This window comes from Streptopelia decaocto (genome assembly GCF_964273445.1).
Source record: "Streptopelia decaocto genome assembly, chromosome: 6".
NCBI lineage: Eukaryota > Metazoa > Chordata > Aves > Columbiformes > Columbidae > Streptopelia > Streptopelia decaocto.
Window position 1 is genome coordinate 51,919,146 of NC_138660.1, and position 12,470 is coordinate 51,931,615.

Consider the following 12,470-nt stretch of genomic DNA (forward strand, 5'->3'; position numbering starts at 1 on the left):
CTGCTGATGGCAGCATCAGGCCGAGCCCAGGCGGCAGCCTTCAGCGCAGGTGCGGATCAGCCTTGCCGGACTCCCGGAGGGCCGGGGCCGTCCCCGGCGCCGCTGGAGCTGTGAGGAGGTGCAGGAGCTTCTGGCAGTGCCGGGCAGAAGGTAGCCGTGGCCTGTGACCAGCAGCGGGCTGCAAGTCACCACTGGCCAGTGTGGCCAGCTTCTCCGTGGCTCTGAGGGAGAGCAGGACCTGCGGAGCAAAGACAGGGACAGGAGTCACCCACTAGCCTGGCCCCATGTCCCCACAGCGCCATCAGGTCCCGACGCAGTACCTGCTGTATCCCGGGGCGCTGGCTGAGGCCCCGCAGCGCGATGAGGGCTCCCTCCCGCACGCTCTCCCGCGGGTCCCGGCAGGCCACCTCCAGCAGGACGTGGGGGACCCTGCTCTCCATCAGCAGGTCCCCCAGCTCTGCCCAGTGCTGGCCCAGGTTGCCCAGAGCTAAGGCCGCATTGCAGCGTGTCCTGGCCTGCACATCGCTCAACAGCTGCATCAGCCCGGGCACAGCCCTGCCCAGCACCCCGGCTGAGAAGGACTGGTGGTAGGCGGCGTTGCCCACTGCAAAGCTAGCTGCTCTGCGCACACTCTCTTCCTGGTCCACCAGGCACTCCAGAAGGCTCTCCAGCAAGCCCAGCTGGTTCTGCAGCGCCTGGAGAAAGCCATGGCCATGTTGAAGCAGGTTGCCCAGCAGCTTGCAGGTTTTGGCCCGTATTGAGGGTTGCTGGTGGCCAAGTAGGTGGGTCAGTGGCTGGTCGGCCACATCTGAGCCCCTCAGGATCCTCTGGAGAAAGAGCAGGTGCTCTGGACAGGCCCGGGCCACATGGGTCAAGAGAGACAGGAGGTCAGTTGTGAGCATGAGGCTGTCTGAAAACAAGGCAGACATCAAGAAGGCAACAATGTGCTCCGAGGTGGCAGCTTCCCTCACCATTTGGTCTATGACCTGCTCATCAGACACAACGAGGTGGCACAAGAGGCTGATGGGGAGCTCGGTGTATGAGAAGGGCAGATGGCGAGAGCAGACCTAAGGAGAAAGGAGAGAGAGCAGCATTGAGAGTGCTGCCCTCATGTGTGGGCCAAGTCAAGCAGCGGTTGAAGACTGCCAGCAGGTTGGTGCAGCACTCAGCCGCTGGCCAAGCCACTCAGGGGGCTCCATGGCACCCAAGTAACATCCCTGCACGGCGGAAGCCACCAGCATGGTGTGAAGTGGTGTCATGGTGGGCTGCATGTGGAGAGGTGTCTCCACAGTATGGGGGGAAAAGAAATGCAGGGCCAAGAGTGTACCTGCAGCAGTTGGGCAGGGATCTGGGCATCTCTCACAGCCTCCATGACCAATGCTAAGGTGTCTCCATCCACAGACAGGGCAAAAGGGAAACAGAGGAGCTGGCAGGCCTGGATCACCACAGCTGGGACAAGGTCAGGGTCCCCATGCTCTCCTGCTTGCCTGAATTTGTTAGAGAGAGAGAGGTCTTAATACAGAGGTAAAACATCAGGGCAAGAGGCAGAGAGCATTCCCCATGCCAGCCACTAAGGACAGGCTCTGCAGGTGAGCTGTGCCCTGCAAGTCCAAGGTCAGGAACTTCTCAGCCCTCTGCATGCTCATGTCCAAGCCCTGTTCAGAGTCTGAACTCTGCCTGCCTTTAGCTCCCCACAACTCACGTCTGTGTCAGGCATGCCAGGAAGCCAGGGGACAGCAGCTTCTTCAGTGTCACCATGAAGACACCATGGGACTGGGTGAGCTGAAGCAGGCACCAGTGGGACTCACGAGTGAAGATGACGAGGGCCAGGCTGAGGAAGAGCAGGGTGCCTGCACAGCAGAGGGGCAAAGCTAGGGAAGGCTGAAAAGTCTCTCTTTTGTCTTCTTGTACTGTCTTGGGGCTGCTCCAGGGTTGCTTCTGTGCTTCCCTGCCCAAAACTAGACCAATCTCCACCTACAGCAGTCACACCTGCCAGGGTCAATGTTCCCTGCAGTACAGACACCCTTTCTTGCTCCTTCACAACCAGCTCAGCTGAGCTGCTGCTGTCTGGCCACAGCATGGGCCAGCCCAGCCCCACCTCCATGGAGGACAACAGCAACCCTCAAGAAAAGCCCCCTGAGCCCTCTGGCCTCAGGGACAGGGTATGGATGGGGCCAGACATGTGGGCAAGTCTGAGGGCAGGATGTGGAGCAGGGTGCAGAGCAGTTGCCCTGCAGTCCTGCAGCTCCTACCTTGAGGGGAGAGGAGGTTCCAGTCTGGCTCCACCGTGAGGTGAGCTGCCCCTGGGGATTCTCCATCCAGCAGTGCCCTGTCACTGCCCACATGAAGCACTGCAGCAACACGGTGCCACACCACACTCCACAGCTCTGAGGCAGCAAATCCCTGCTTCATGGTCACATCCTCCTAGAGGTGGAGAGGCAGATGTCAGAGGGCTTCATCGTCCCCCAAGGCTCCCCAGGGTTCACAGCTCTGCCAGCCCCATGGTTCTCAGAAGGCCAGGGCTGGATGGACATGGCTCGGGGGAAGAAGGGGTGGCTGGCAGCCCTGCTGCGCCTGCTGACGGTGCCAGTCCCAGGGCACCTCTGCCCTCTCTCACTCCAATGTGTCCATGAACTCCCTGCCCACTATTCTCGCACCAACACTCCAGAGCTTCAAAGACAACCCAGGGACATGAGGTGACTTTCATGAGATTGCACAGCTCAGCCAAAGCTGCCCAATTCCCTGGTTTACCTCAGCCTCCATTACTGATCCACATTCAGGCCTTTCTGCCCCCAAACCTTTTGGCAGGGACCAGGCAAAGGGAGATGGGCAGACTGATACCTGGGCAAGGAGCTTCAGCAGGAGGAAGAAGAGCCCATCGTAGAGACCGGCACCCATTGGTGGTGGGAGCTGCAGCTGTAAGAAAGTGAAGGATGGGCTGAGACTACGTGCTGGCTCTGAGGCCAGCAGCACCACACCTGCACCATTCTGAGCTCAGATTTGCACACCTCCACAGTGGGGTGACAGCCTGGCTCCCCCACTCCTCTGTCCCCATTCCATACCTCAGCAGGTGCTGTCAGCACATTTGTCACTGCCAGTAGGACATCTTCTCCCCTGAGCTCCAAAGCTACCCCTTGCTGACTGAGCTGTGTCAAGAGGAATGCTGCAGCACCCTGTGGGAGCAGGGAGAGCTCAGCACTTTTGGAACTTTCCCATCTGCCCACTCAATGCTGACTCTCCATCCCTCAGCTCAGGACAAGGACAGCCAGGCTGTGCCTGCCCCTGTCCCACCCTGAGCAAGCAACGGTAGGACCCAAATGGGACATAAGGCTCTGCAGGACTTTCAGTGGTGGCTCTGGCAGAGTGGGCAGACTTACCACAAGGGAGACAACAGGAGACTGGGCGATGAGATCCATGGCCAGACTAACCATCTCCTCAAGCCTGAAACACAGGGACCAGGGGAGAGACGCTGTGTTCCCACAGCTCCACATCCCACAGACCAGCAACATGCAAATACCCCCAGGGCTGGGAAGCAGCCACCTTGCAGGAGGAGCGAACTCTGGTTCACAGCACCTCCTTGTCCACACTGGCTCCTCACCACATCCCCAGCATCCACCCACGGTGCCCAGCACTCTGCCGATGTGTCTGGAGCAGAGGCATCAGTGGAGGCAGGAGCCCAGCTCTGAGCTGGGTGGAGGGCAAAGGGCTGTTCAGGCCATGTTCCTCTCCCACCCATGAGTGAAAGCAGGTCCTTACCTGGGAGGGGAGGCCTGGAGCTGCAGGGTGAGCAGGGCCAGCAGGTACAGAGAGGCCTCGCAGGCTGCCCTCTGGGCCACCTCCACCATGGGGACCTGCCAAGGGAGCAAGAGTCACAAGAGAACAGCAAGACTGAGAGGGGATGTTTCTGGGCCCTGGAGGAGACCTGCACTCTCCAAACTAAGCTTCTCCAAACTTTTCTCCCCATACATTCCCCAGCCTGGTCTAAGCAGCACTCAGAGGAATGTGTCCTGCTTGTCCACACTCCTACCGCAACATCGGGGCTGCAGTCAGTCCTACCTTGCCCTTCAAGAGCTGTATGAGGGAACCCCACAGTCGTTGGCTCCTTCCCAGGTGCTGGCACAGGCTTGGGCTGGCATGGCAGCCAGCATAGAGGATCTACAAGGCAGAGGGGAGAGATGCATACCAGCCCGAGGACAGGGACACACTGACCTGGCCCATCTCAGTCACATCCCATGGCTACCATGGGCTCATTTATTAAACAACTGACATCAGGGAGATGTGAGTCATTGAAGGCTGAGCCTACAGTTCCTCCCTCCCCATGCTCCTCACCCCAGGCCAAAAGTCCAGGCACCTGTGGGGACAGACAGATAAATGGACAGGGCCATTACCTTGAGCACGTTCAAGGAGCAGCTTGGGTGCTCCAGTTTCCCCAGCAGCCTCCTGAGCTGCTGGCTCTCTCTCTCCATCAGCTTTTCAGTAACCTCCTGAGCGACCTGCAGAAATCAGCCTGGTTTGCACCCAGGGCACGTGAAGCACTTCACAGACTTAAGGAGTTTAATGCTAGCAATAAATTAACAGAAAAAGGCATCTGCTTCTTACATGTTGCCTGCATTCACAATGGGATGCCCACCTGCCATGACCCAGCATGGCTTTGATGCACAGCCCCAGAGCTTGAGATGAACAAGGTGAGATTCCCCCTCTGCTTCCCTCTTTGTTGACTCAGAGTTGAGCTAAAGGATCAAATGTAAATCTGTAGGGTTTTTTTCCGCTCTTATTTATTGTCCATTAAATTTCAGATTTTCTACAGTCCATATCACTTTCATATAAGAATTCATGTTTTCTCTGCATTGCCTAGTTCTTTACTTAGCCCATCCCACAATTCAGATCTAAGCATGAGTCTCTTAATTGACTTAGGAGTCCTTGGACTCCTGAAGCTCAGCTGTTGACTGAGAAGGAGCAGCCTACAAACACCAGCCCAGCAGCCACCAAAGCCACAGGACCACAGCCATCTACTCCACTGCTGAAAAAGAGACCCTCTTGCAAAGGACTGCTGCCCCTGTGGAGACCACACCTCCTTGCCCTGCCAAGAGAACCGGCCTGACCTGCTGCTTGGCTTCCCGACAGCCGTTCCTCTCCAGGGGGATGCTGATGGCAGCAGCCAATGCAGCTGTGAAGAGGTCTGCCACTTGTGGGCTCTGGTCATGGGCTGATTTGGCCTCCATCACTGTACCTGCACAGGGACAGAGCTCGGGAGACATGTGCTAAGGGTGAGGGATGCTGAGGGGCAGCAGGATGGGTTGGAGGCCAAGAAAGGAAGAGTCAGGCTTACGACACAAGGAGGGTGAGATATGGGACTGAGGGAGGGAAGAGGAGAGCCCTTGTTAGCCGGGGTTTGGGCAGATAAGCTTCAGTCACCTCCCCTGACCAACAGCACTGCAATGGCAGTCAGTGCTCTGAGGAAGCCCAAGCACAGTAAGGAGAGGGGAAGCCCCAGGAGGAGATGGCGAGCTGCCACCACCACTACCTCGCAGAGTAGGCTGCTCTGAGATGGATCCCTGAAGGAGTCTGTTCAGCAGGGGCTGATGCTTCTCTTGCAGGCTGGCATAGAAGGGGGCAGAGACAGAGGGGTACATCACATCCAGGCTCTCACAGAGCACAGTGAAGCACTAGGAGAGAAACAGGGGTTGCCATTACTGCAGACTGAAGGTGGGATGAGAGAGAAGGGCAACAGAGGAGGCTGTGAGGGGACAGCAGACATGGGAGAAGGACTCAAGTGCTGGAGCTTTGGGGACCTCTAGGTGTCCTCTCCAGCCAGGTTACTGTGTAGGACCAACATGCGACTGCATGCTGGCTGAGAGAGGGGTACACAGCCGGGAAGGTGCCCCTCAGAGAGCTTGTTTCTGCATGTGATCCCCCCCAAAAAATACAGTGGGTGAGACAGCCGGCCTTGATAAGAATGCATTGCACCCCGCAGCTGGGAGCAGGGTCTTCAGCCTGCCACACACACCCAGCCCCACAGCTTCTGTCCCTGGGGGAGGGAGTGGGGAGAAGGGAGACAGGGGCACCCTTACCAGGAGGCTTTGCTGGCAGAGACTCATCTCACTGTCAGCTGGCTCAGCCAGCAGCTCTGGCAGCAGAGCTAGGAAGCAGCTGGCACTCTCCTGGAAGGTCTGCAGGCTGGAGGAGGCAGCAGGGACAGAGGAGAGCAGAGAAACATGAGCCCTGGCTGTGAGGACAGGATCTGGCCAGGCCTATATGGCCCTGGTTAATGGGGCAGGCAGCACACACCAGTACCATGAACCAGGGCCAGCAGGCAGCACAACTGAAATCTAGACAGCTGTGCCTTCCCCTTAATTAGTCCCACTCACAGAAAGCTCCTCTGTGAGCACAGAGATATGGCATGAAGTCCTCAGTCTCTGGTGGTTCCCCATGGGGACAGTTCTAGCCCCAGAGTATGAACACCACCCTCCTGCCTATTGCCAGGTCCCTGCAGTGGCCACAAGACACCTCAGAAGACAGAGGGTTTTCCCTACCTGTCCTTTTGCCCACTTTCCTCCAGGCTGCATTCACTGCTGAAGTAAACTTTGGTCACCATGAGGAGGTCTGTCAGCACCACGATACACCAGGGCTGCTACAGGATCCAGAAAGAAACAACAAGTGAGGATTGTCTGCTGGCCATCCCAATGCTACTGTGGCAGGATCCCTTCCTGCCAGGACCTACCCCTTCTCACGGGGGCCTGGAAGAGGCACTGGTCCTGGGAGTCAGCTCCAGCAGGACACCAGGGCCTCCTCAGCACCAGCACTCTGCAGGGCTGGAAGGAGCCCAGATTTCTCTGGAGCCCTACACCCACCTGCTTGATGCTACGACTCTCCAGGATCTGCTTGGCTAGACACAGCAGGGACAGAGGCACATTCAGCTCTTGGCAGAAGTGGCCCAGCAGCTCAGAGTCACACCGAGTAGCCAGGAGGTTGCCCACGACATGGAGCACGGGACGGAGACGGGAAGCTCCCTCCAGCATCCCTTCCAGCACCTGGACACAGAGAAGCCAGAAGATCTCATGATCAGCAGTGGTTTGTCCTCTCCACCACCCATAAAGCAGCCCTCCACTTCCTCAGGCAGAGTACAGCCAGAGAGCGGATGGCAAGCTAAGTGCACAAGACAGCTCCAGCTCCTGGAGAAGCAGAGGATCTCCTTGCTGGCTGGTCTGAGGATTCTCCCAGTGCTTCTGATCCAGTCCTGGGGAAGAAGGTGGCATCCATGTAGTAATAGTTGTCTGAGCCAGCCATCACTCACCTGCTGAGAAGAGTCTGCCAGGCGGGCCCGGACACGGTGCCGGAAGGCCAGGTCCCTCAGGAGGCTCAGCGGTGTGCTCAGCTGCATGGCCGAAGGCTCTGTGGCCTCGATCAGGTGCTGCCACTCCTCATCACTCTCCAGCTCCTAGCCATGGACAAGAGAGGGCTGGTACCACAGACGCTGCCTGCCTCAGGGTCTCTGTACCAGTCCCTGGGGACTGGGCCCTGCTGTCCTCACCACAAGACACTCTCTTACTTCACTCTCCAGGTCCACAGTTTTGATGCTGCACCTGCCCCGGGGCTCTGCCCTGTCAGCGCCACACTGCAGAGGGGCCACTCCTCCGGGAAACTCCCGCTCATAGTCTCGAGTGATGCTGTGCTCCCTGGCCAAGGAAACAGCGCAGTCAGTGAGTGACCCTGACTTCCTCTCTTCCTTCTCTCCCAGCCCGCCCTCACCATGGGTCAGGTGGAGGCTCCTCCAACTCCCACTCTGCCATGCTGCTCTTTCCTTGCAGGACACTAGGGTTCTTCTCTTTGGAGGCAGGTGGTGGCTCCCCCTCCATGAGGGCTGCCTTCCCAGGAGCTGCTCTGGGTCTATGCCTGGGGCATCCTTTGCCAGAGTTCTTTGTAGATGCATCACCCGCTTTCAGTTGCCCCTGGGCGATAGCAGAGAAGTTTGGCCAGGGCAGGGTTACTCAGCCAGCCAGAAGAGTCCTCTAGACCCCATCACCCTGAGGACCCCACATCCTGCCTTGTGTGTGGCTGATGCCCCAGCCTGACCCCATGTACCTTCTGTCTTTCCCCCCAGATCCCATTTCAGTGCCCCTCCTTTTTCCTGACTGTGGGACACAGCCAGGGGAAGGTCACGCTTTCCTCCACCTTTTTCTGTGCCTCCTCAATCATCTTCTGCCGGGCCTTTCTCAGGATCCTGGACTGACTGCTCCTGGGGGCCATGGCATGGGCTTGCTGCTCCTTCAGGACCTGCAGCTCTGGGGACAGCTTGGTGGTGAAGGGGTTTGAGATCCCATGCTCTTCTGTGTCATCAATCACTGAGGAGGCCAGGGGAGAACTTCATCAGCAGCTCTCCCTTGGGATGCAGGGAGAGTGATCGGCTCTGGGATCCAGCGGAATCCCGGGGGAAGCAGAGCAAGCCCAGGGGCAGGTGCTAGATGTGCTTGGAGAAAGTTGAGAGGAAGGAGGCAAAGGCCAGGGTAGTAAAAATAGCATGGCAGGGTGTTCATCCCAGACTCCAGGCAGTAGGAGGAGGAAATGGACCTTGCCAGTGCTGGAAAAAGAGGTGGTACTCACCAGTAACCAGTCCAGCAACAAAGGGATGAGAGAGCAGCTCTGGCCACGACAGTCGCTGGCAAGGGTCCTTCGTTAGTAGTCCCTGCAGGAAGCTCTAAAGCGCAGCACAGCACCAGGGTCACCAACACATCCTTGGCACCCACCAAGGCGTACAGCGTACCCACCAGTCCCTTCTAGCAAGGGCACCCAGACAGGCTGTGTTCCCTGCCTGCCTCTGGACAAGGAGCGGCTCTAGTACTCAGGGAAGACAGGAAGACACTCCCCTTCTCAGCCCAGTAAATCACTCCTCTGCTGTCAGCCTCAGTTTCCCAGCTTACAGACAGCAATAATAAGGGTCCCCCTCCCAGAAGGCCCAGATCTCAGCCCTTCTCTGTGTTCTGAAGTCCCTGTTAGGGGACATAAAACCTAAGATTAACCTACCAGGGCAGCAGGCGAGGCCAAAACTGATACTGCATTCACAGATCTCACCCCACAGACGGGACCTTCACCCTTACCTTGAAGACTGGGCTTATGGCCACAGGCCATTTGACCGGGTCCTTGACAATGAGGCTGACGAGCTGGAAGATGCTACTGGTGTAAAAAGGAGGGGTGCCCACAAACAGCTCGTATAGGATGCAGCCCACAGACCACAGGTCTGCTGTGTGGTCATATGGCCGCTCCTCCACCAGCTCAGGGGACATGTACAGTGGGGTGCCCTTGATGGAGGTCAACACCATGGTGTGGATGCTCATAGCACGGGCAAACCTGCTCACAGCAAAGCACAGATGGTCAGTTCAGGCTGAAACACCCATTGCAGCACACTACAAGTTTACCAACACCTCTGTACTCCGGAGCCCCAAATCCCCCATCCTTACTCAACTTCTAAATATGCACAGAATCCAGGTCCCCTTCCACACTCCCCACCTCCTTCTCTACAGCACCCAGGACACTCCTTGGCTGCCCCAAGGCCAAGTGTCCCCCACAAGCTGGACACCAGCACCTACCCAAAGTCACAGAGCTTGACAACGCCATCTTTGCCCAGCAGGATGTTCTGGGGTTTCATGTCGCGGTGCAGGATACGGTGGGAGTGCAGGTAATAGAGAGCAGAGATCAGTTGGGCAGCAATGGCCCGGACCTGCAGGAGACAAAGGAGCCTCACCCTCCGTCCCATGGTGCCACCAGCTGGCACAACCATGAGGTCCCTTATGGCCTTGCCCCCCCAGTACCCCCACTCCTGCCCCTGCCCACTTTGGGGCAGGGACCAGCCCCAGCCATGGACCAGCAGTTCCTTGGAGCAGGCTGATGGCCGAGGCAGCAGCCTAGTGCTGTGGTCCTTGGAGACAGAACAGGGAAGCTGCAGTCCCTGTTGGACCACACTGTCCCCCAATGCAACTCAGCCCCTCTCCATCAGAAGCTCTGCCAGGTAAAGCCCTGGAGGCACCCTCACCCTCCTGATGTCTCCTGGCCCACAGCAGAGAACCACTGCCTACAGGCAGACAAATCCCGTTCCCTCCGTCCTGCAGCAAACATTGCATGGCTACCGCCACGATAGTCACCTGGTCCTCAGGCAAACTTCCATCATCCTCCAGGATCTGGAAGAGCTCCCCCTCTGCATAGTCAGTCACCACCACTACCTGGAGGGAAGAGCAGTGTGGTGAGATCAGGCGCTCACCCAGCCACATCCCCACCATGCCCTGGGGACCGGGACAGAGCAGGGCAGGAGATGCTGGGGTCTGATCATGCACAGCACATCAGGTTGGGCACGGACCTGGGGTGGGAGAGGGCCCCCACAGCTGCGCTGCAGCAAGGGCCTGGCACTCACCGGAGGCCTTGTGGCTGTCCTTATCTCAGACAGCCAGCAGAAACCAGGGAAGAGGGAAGGACAGGACAAGCCCAGAATGGTACTTCCAAGGCCAGTGGGTAGAATCACCCCCTTGAGCTTGTTTTGAATCTGCTGCCCAATTACTTTATTTCATGCGCACATGTCCCATAGTACAGCCTTCAGTCCTTTCTTCTTATATTTTCTCCATGAGAGTTTAAATCAGTGAAAAGTCCATCTCTGAAGAGACTAATGAGGTGACTGAAGAGTCACCCTCATCCTGTCATCCCAAACCACTCCTCTTGCACTACACACCTCCCCACCCAGCTTCTTCACCTCTGCATATGACCAGTGCACCCTGCATAGCCCAGGTAGGTGCTGGCTCCCCACGCAGAGCATACTGGAGGGCTCTGAAACACACTGACCAGGCCCTGGGAGGGTGTCACCAGCATCTCGTCAGAAAGAGGTCCCTACCACAGCAGGGGCCAGCTCTTGTTCCTCTGCCCCAGTCGAGCAAAAACATCTGCCTTCACCTCTTTGTCGGTCTCAAAGCTGTCAAGCATCTGGATGATGTTGGGATGACGGAGGCCTCTCATGATCTCAATTTCCCGCTGCAGGTTCTTCAGCTCCTTCTCAGACCGCCCCACCTTGGGGATGAACTTTAAGGCCACCACCTTTCGATGCAGACAAAGCTGGGATCAGACCAGGCTCTTACCCACCCTGGCAGAGGCTGCTTTTAACCCAAACAGGACTCAGCATTTTCCAGCTGAGCACATCAAATGAGATATTTATTCACCGGATCCCTTGGAGCTGGAGATCCCCCCAGGCCCTTGCACATAGATACAGGTGCTCACAGTACTTTGCACACTGGCATTTAAAGCAAAGAAATTTAATCAGTGAGCGCAGACAAAACTAGAACTGCCAGAAACACAGGACAGGACCTAGAGATCCTGGTAGACTGCAAGCCTAACATGAGCCAGCAGTGTGTCCTGGCAGTGAGGAGCACTGGAAGCACCCTGGACTGTATGAACAGGCAGGATTTGGAAGGAAGTTATTATTGCCCTTTATTTTGAACTTCTTATACCACGTTGGCAATATTGTGGCCAGTTTTTGGCCCAGAAAGACATCAACAGGCTGGAGTGGGTATAGCAGAGGCCACAAGGATAGTAAGGGGGGGCTGAACACTCAGGGGTTAGAAACTGACACAGGGGAGGTTCAGCTTGACAGAAGGAAAAACAATTCAGACCAAGTAGAGTGAAGCAGTGGCTGTGGCGTGTTTGTCCTTGAGGATTCACAGGATCTGAATTTGATGCTGGCCCTGTTTTAAGCAGAGGCTGGACTGGAGACTACTCCTGAGGTACCTTGAACCTGAATGACTCTGTGCCAGCAGGAGCTGGACGGGTATGTCAGCAGAAAAATGAATGAGTCCTGAGTCTCAAAGCCCTGACAGGTCCCCAGAACCCAACAGCCACCAGAATTCAGTTCCCAGTGCCACACCACAGACCCTCGACGTCTCTTTCCTCACCTGAGCGCTGTGTTTCCGACGTCCCTTGTACACGCGCCCGAAGGAGCCTTCGCCAATCATCTCCAGGACACGGTACTTCTCCATCGTGGGAGTTCAGGGAGGGGGCCACTGAGCTGCCGAGGCAAAGCAGCCGGTGAGAAGAAGTGACAAGAAGCGCTCTGCCCTCTCTCCCCAACTCTTGCCCTACGCCACTGGCTGCCAGGGGGCATCGACCTCAACCCCAGCAGACATACGGATAGTGCCGGTGCTGGGAAGGCGCTGGGAAGGCAGGGCTGCACCCTCTGCAATCCCAGATCTCAAGGGCCGGGCTTCCCCTCCCCGTGGGCATCTCCCCTCCCCGCGGGGCCTCACCCTGGGCCCGGTCCCCGGGGCGGGGGTCCCCCGGGAGCCCCCGCTGGGCTCTGTCCCTGCTCGCCGGCTGCACCTCTGGTCCCTCACGGCAAGACGAGCCCCAAGGCCTGGGTGGGACAAACCTCACCCCGCTCCGCTCACCCCCGGCCCCGCCGCCGCCACGGTGTCGCCTAGCAACGCCTCCCCGCGCGTGCG

General features: G+C 57.6%; 1 protein-coding gene across 1 annotated transcript; it reads right to left on the reverse strand.

The window, feature by feature from the left end:
* Nucleotides 1–18: 18 nt before the first annotated feature.
* Nucleotides 19–12,412, reverse strand: STK36 (serine/threonine kinase 36). Its single transcript, XM_082056869.1, has 27 exons — nt 12,276–12,412; nt 11,925–12,037; nt 10,933–11,073; nt 10,137–10,214; nt 9,585–9,715; nt 9,096–9,345; nt 8,602–8,695; nt 8,173–8,342; nt 7,750–7,949; nt 7,550–7,676; nt 7,295–7,438; nt 6,852–7,031; nt 6,534–6,631; nt 6,072–6,177; nt 5,525–5,666; nt 5,103–5,230; nt 4,389–4,493; nt 4,057–4,155; nt 3,757–3,851; nt 3,378–3,441; nt 3,063–3,173; nt 2,842–2,916; nt 2,253–2,424; nt 1,703–1,850; nt 1,328–1,487; nt 321–1,067; nt 19–238 (listed from the first exon to the last, which is right to left on the reverse strand). Exons 2-27 carry the CDS (start codon nt 12,006–12,008, stop codon nt 41–43), a joined length of 4,047 nt encoding a protein of 1,348 aa, XP_081912995.1. The 5' UTR covers nt 12,009–12,037; nt 12,276–12,412; the 3' UTR covers nt 19–40.
* Nucleotides 12,413–12,470: the final 58 nt, after the last annotated feature.

Excerpts from the sequence above, each read along its gene's own strand:
- STK36 (XM_082056869.1), bottom strand. The coding sequence starts at position 12,008 with ATGGAGAAGTACCGTGTCCTGGAGATGATTGGCGAAGGCTCCTTCGGG. Across the intron at positions 11,074-11,924 it reads GTCGGAAACACAGCGCTCAG|GTGGTGGCCTTAAAGTTCAT; the intron begins GTGAGGAAAGAG and ends CTGCATCGAAAG. Across the intron at positions 7,950-8,172 it reads TTGAGGAGGCACAGAAAAAG|GGGCAACTGAAAGCGGGTGA; the intron begins GTGGAGGAAAGC and ends GCTATCGCCCAG.